Source organism: Python bivittatus, unplaced genomic scaffold (genome assembly GCF_059951505.1).
Source record: "Python bivittatus isolate LINGU-HERP-01145 unplaced genomic scaffold, Pbiv_v1 ctg000480_np1212, whole genome shotgun sequence".
Lineage (NCBI taxonomy): Eukaryota > Metazoa > Chordata > Lepidosauria > Squamata > Pythonidae > Python > Python bivittatus.
In genome coordinates, this window is record NW_028277075.1 from 3,277,000 (window position 1) to 3,282,999 (window position 6,000).

At 42.8% G+C, this 6,000-nt stretch overlaps 1 protein-coding gene across 1 annotated transcript in view; it reads right to left on the reverse strand.

Moving 5' to 3' along the window:
- SPATA7 (spermatogenesis associated 7) overlaps nt 1-4,318 on the reverse strand; it is a 58,651-nt gene extending 54,333 nt beyond the window's left edge. Inside the window, exon 1 of the mRNA XM_007432301.4 lies at nt 4,035-4,318. Coding sequence (XP_007432363.2) covers nt 4,035-4,089 — 55 coding nt within the window. The 5' untranslated portion in view covers nt 4,090-4,318. The remainder of the gene's footprint in view (nt 1-4,034) is intronic.
- Between the last annotated feature and the right edge of the window lie 1,682 nt (nt 4,319-6,000).

Sequence of the window (6,000 nt, forward strand, 5' to 3'; positions counted from 1 at the left end):
GGGGAAGCTGGCAGGGAAAGTTTCAAATGGCAATCACATGATTGCAGGGTGCTGCAACCGTCATAAGTGTGAACGGGTTACCAAGTGCCCAGAATGCAATTGCATGACGTGGGGTGATGGGACGGCTGGAATTCCGAGGACCAGTTGTAACCACCATTCATTCAGCATCATTGTAACTTCAGTCACTGAACAAATGGTTGTAGATTAAGGACTACCTGCAGTTTATTATGTAATAGTTGTCAAAACCATGCAAAATTTTTATTTGCATTTTTTTTTCCACAAAAAGACATTTACAGCTTTGGGGAAAACATTTTCTCCTCCCAAATATTAACATCTATAAATATTACATGTATTGCATCAAAAATAGATCATGAATTATTAAATCTATTAAACTACTTCTGATTCATAATCATTCATGTGTGTTATTAAATTACATCAGTTATGAAGCATAAAGGCATCTTTTTAATCAATCTACTCCTGGTTTGCCAAACTGAAGACTTTTTGGGGGGGGCAGCTTGAGTACTTACGTATGCCTAAGGCTGCTATTCTAAATGATTTTAAGGTACAGAAAACAGAAATAGCTCAACATGATAAACTAGAATAATTTCTGCTTCTACATAAATTAAACACTTCTTTCTGAGAATGTTTCCAGGTGATAAGATATATGCAACACTGGCAAGACTGGTACTGTTCTGATCTTGACAAAAGGAGGATTTGGCAGGGGAAAAAGGAGAACTAGTTTAGCCAACATGAATCATGAGTTTAAATCTTACGCAACACTGAGTTTGTGGAGTGCTGCTTTGTCCACATTTGATTTCATGGTAGGCTATACATATAGTGCTGCTTGGATGCTTCCTGTGATTTAAGTCACTGAACATTAAAAGAATAAGCAATGAAACAGCTAACTTCTTTGTATTTCCTGCACTTTATGAATCCCTGTGTATTGAATGTATTATAGACCTGGCAACAATAATAAAATTGTAGTATTTGCAGTTTACCCATGTATAGTTAATTTTTAATTGGAAAAGATGGAATTAAAAGTGCTTTTAATTATGCTAGGTGTCAGCTTATGCCAATGTTCTTTATTTAATTGTTCCATTAAAGACTGCTAATAACTTCATCATGGCTGATTGCATGTTTTTTTTAATTCCTCAAAAGTAGATGCCCTCCAAACAAGTTGCACTCTTTCACGTCATCTTCAGCCATGCTGGCTCAAATTGAAAGAAATGTAACCCAAGGTTTGGGCTGTTTTATTTATTTATTTATTTATTAAGCTTGTATGCCGCCCAACTCCCAAAGACTCTGGGTGATCACAAGTAAAAACATTAAAAAATACAACAAAAAACAAAAAGAAAAAAAGATGACAAAAATCAGACAGGAACCAAAACAAAAAACAAAAAACAACCCATATAATACAAGGGGGCTTCATTCACCCTTGCCAAAAGTCTGGGACAAGAGCTAGAGTTAGAACTGCTTTCAGAGCAACAGACTGGCATGTGGTATAAAATATAATCTAAACCATTTGCAGTAAAATTCTAAGAACTAATTCTACTTCATGATTCTATTATTTATTTTGAATTTACATTTTAATGTTCTGTTTTAAAGCACATGCACTTTCAAAATTTTCATGATTTTGTTTCTTACTGTACTGGGAAACAATTCTTTGGATCCAGAATATGAGCTGTAATTACCTATGGACACTATTCCAACACTCAAGACTTACTACAATAAGAAAATGCTATGTATAAAACAGAACAAAATTAACAGAACTGTAATTAAAACCAACATTAAAATAAGGCATTCAAATAATTAATAGTTAAAAGTTTGGAGAAAGATTTTTAAAATAATCTTCTTGGAGGAGCCAAATACACCTCCACAGTGAATATTTCACAGCCTGGGAGCAGAAGTCCTTTCCTGTATACCTAATAGATGATCTTTTGGCAGTGGGGTATCTTCAGAACAGCATTTCCTGCTGAACTGAGCAACTGGACAGTTCATAGCAGGAAAGGCAGATAATCAGATCCTAAGATCTTCAGGACTTCAAAGATCAACCCCCACACTTGAAATTGTGCCTTGTAGGCAGCTGGTAGTAGTGTATTATATGATCCATCTATCTTGCACCTGTTAGCATCAATTTCAAATTCAATACCTTTTTCAAGGGTAACTCCACATAAAGTACATTGCAGTAGTCAAGCTAGGGAACAACCAAGGCATGGATAACTGTCGCTAAATCTGAGTAGCACACAAATAGTGCAGATGGTATATTAACTGTTAGTGTGCGAATAAGTTCTTTGCCACAGCTACCACCTGCAAATCCAGTGACATCTGGGGGTTAAGGAACACTCTCAAACACTGTGAATGGCTCTTTCTGGGTATTTCAACTTCATCCAGAACAAATTTCACTTCACCCCCAGAGATCTAATCAACAGTACTTCCAATTTGTCTAGATTTAATCTCAGCTTGTGCTTCTTTATCCAGAGCATTCTCAAGATTAGACAATGCTCAAGGGTACTTACTGCTTCATTAAAGTTAGAAGGAAAAGAGCAGTAGAGCTGAGTAACATTAGCATAGTGATAGTATCCCACTCCACAGCTCCAAATGATCTCTAGTGGTGTCATTTAGATGTTAAATAGCAGATAATGGCAAGATGGAACTGTGATGGACTGGAATGATGGGAGAGGAGTAAAGAATGTGCTCTCATCTCCAGAGGAGCGAGGAAGAGATAAGTGGAGGAGACTGGCACCTCCCTAAGAAATTCCATCGGTGTGAACTGGCTGAGCCTGCGAACTGGTTTTATTCTGGGAAAATTCTTGTTAAGAGGTTGTAGCTAATAAACCTTGCTGGATTGATTCTGCATGGTCTCCTGGAGTTCCTTGGGCTAGGCCCGACAGGAACACAGTAAATCAATGGCTTAGGTGTTGAAATCTCCCAACACCACCTTTTGAGTCCATCCAAATAGGAAGTATCAGAATCGCTACAGAAGTGTCCCCAACCCTGCCAGGCAACGTAGAAGGATAACATAACTGATGTTATGGAAAACCACCAAGAAGTCAAGGTAAACTCCACCCATCTAGTTTTTGGCACAGACCATCTGCCAAAAAAACCAAAGCAGAGTCAGTAAAATATCTCAGACGAAACTATAACTAAAATGGGTCCAGAAAATCAGGTTCCTCCAGATGCATCTGGAACTGTAATACCACCACTTTTTTAATCGTCTTACCCCAAAATTCACATCTGTTGTGTTTGAACAAGCAAGATTCCAAGACACAAAATTCAAGCTAGGGCAAAATAGTTAACACTACAGACAAGATACTATAAATCATTTATTTCCTACAACTGTATACAGTATCCCATCTTTCCTCCCACAGTGTAACGGAGCTTACACGAGGTCCTGCAGCAAGCAATGCAAAAGAGGGAGGGGCTGTTGTACAGTGGTAAGAGGCACGGGTTGCTTTGAAACCCCCGATTGCTGGTGTCAAGTTCCTGCCGCTAGCTACATAGAAAAAGTGTCTGATGTATAGGATAAGGACTTTTTCTATGTTCTAGCAGTTACTGCTGCAGTGGAGATCCTCATGTTGGGAAATCCTCATGCTCCTATCCTTCTTTGCGTTATCTGGAGCAGCCCAGCACGTTCGGAAAGCTTTTCCACCACCGCGTCCTCCCCCGCGAGCCTGAAACGACGCATTCTGGAACTTCTGCAGAGCCGGGAAAGCAATGCATGCTGGGTCACAGAACCTCGGCCGGCGCGAGAGGGTGAAGGCGCGCAATCTCTTGCCGCGCGAGGGGAGCCGCGGAGCTCCGCGTTTGCATCGGGGGGGGGGGGACAGAGACGCGTTCACTCCCACGGAATACTGGGATCTGGCCCTGAGCCGCCAGCCACCCACAGAACAAGCGCGTCGGATCAGCGAGGCAGCCCTCGCTCCGGCCGCAGCCAGCGGGGAGCTCTAGAAAGGAAGGCGCGACCAGACTCCTCGGGCGCCTCCTCCCCGGCGCTCCGGGAGCAGATCTCAACCCCGCTGGCCCCACCGTGCTACCTGGGCAGCTCCGCCTCCTCCTGCGGTCTCCACTTTCCTCCATCCTGACTCCCATGTTCCCGGCCTGGATGCCGGCGCCTTGCCTGCAGGGCCTGCCCCGGGGGACTGGCACCTCTCGGCTGTTCCCGTCTCCCTCCTCTGCGCAGGCAAAGCAAGGCAAGAGGCGGGCCTGGTCGACGGCGGGGTTGCTATGGTCACCGCCGCTCGCTTCGCCGCCGGGAGCGTTACGTCCTGGGACCAGGAAGGGCGGAGAAGGGGCGGGGAAGATGGGCGGAAAGGGCACGTCCCCCTCTGGGCACATGGTCTCCGGGACAAGCCTCGAGTCTTTCTCGCCCAGCGTGGCGGCTTCGCCCAATTGAGGGGCCGAATTTCCTGTCCCGTAATGGTGAGCAGCATGGAGAATATACGCCTTGCAGTTTCTAGAGGGCACCAGCCTGGAAAAAGCTGCCGAAAAGGAAGAGGGTTAAAGAAAGGGGGTGAGAAAGAGGATAAAAAGCTCCTGCCTCGATTTAGCGCGCTATCCTATACGTACCTCCTCGGGAATAAAGCCTTATGGCCCCCAGTGGAACGTTTCTAAAATGGTTGACTTAAGCTTTGCTTTGGGCATCCCGTGTACAAACCCCACTGAGCACAAGGAAGTTTAATCCCGCATAATATTTAGGAAGTCTGCAGAAGGATTTCAAGGCATGATTACCAACCCACGTGCACTTCGAGCTACCAAATATCTGAACAGGCAAAGGAGGACATGGACAATTAGAAAGGAGAACAAATGGGGGAAAGGACGACCCACTCTTTAACTTCCTTTGCATCGGCAACAAAAATTAGTGAAAAACTGTAAAAAATAAAAAGTGCTTAGGCCTACATGTATATGAAATTACTTTTTCCATCATGATTGGTTTTTCAATAGTAGGAATGTGCTAGAGGAGGCAAAAGCTTTCAGCTGTGTAACTGATTTCTTGTCAATTCAGGCAGCAGTGCCAGGGCAAGCCAGCCAATGGTACTAATCAACTAAAGTCACAGAGCTGAGCTTGTTAACTTGTGGTTTGCTCTTGCTGCTTAGGAAGAGACAACTTGTAGATACTGAAAAAGCTGGAGAATATTTGATTTTAAGGCTATGCCTGCCAGAGGGAGGACATGAGGACAAAAAGGGTGTGTCATCCTTTGGTTGGATGTCTGGTAACCTTACGTGCACTTGCCTGGTGGTAAGATTCATTGGCTATAGTTGGCATTGCTTTTAAGAAAACTTGCTTACAATTAATTGTTTTTACAAGACAATAGTGTTGCCTGATATTGAGGCAGATCAAATTTGTACAGGTAAATCATGGGAAAGCCAAAATCCCTTTCAGCGCCATAAAACAGAAGTGTATTAATGCAGTTCTGGATCTTAGAGATTCGTATTTGTCTTGGAGCACTATTAGGAAAAGACAGTGAGAGATGAGATAACAAGATGTTAGTAAAAACTCTTTTGACTTGCTGAGAAGTCACCCCCCCCATTCCATTAATACATTCCCCCTGTATTAGTGGTGGGGGCGGAGTGGGAGGAGAGTTAGTTTTGATTTTATGGTTTCCAGCTGCTATCTTCTAACCCATTTCTGTGATATGAGAGACACTATAGCAATGTCTGTTCATAGTGCATTTGCACTGTCCAGGTAGGTGGGAAATTACCACAGAAGAGACTGTCAGCCCCATCACTGCGTATAATGTGGAAATAGAAGGTAAGAAAAGCTTTCCCAAATTACAATATGAATTCCAGCTTCAATTAATTCCAGTTTCAATAAAGGACATGGCTCTTTAAATGAACATTTTATTTAGCAGGTACAATCATTTTCACCCCGAAAGATACCCCTGAAGTATCATAAGGTGCCCTTGCTGTATTCATACATTGATAAAGCAGGTATGTTTATTTTATTAACAGTTTATTCTGCTTTTCTGCTTATATAAATGCTCAAGATAGCTTACAACAACA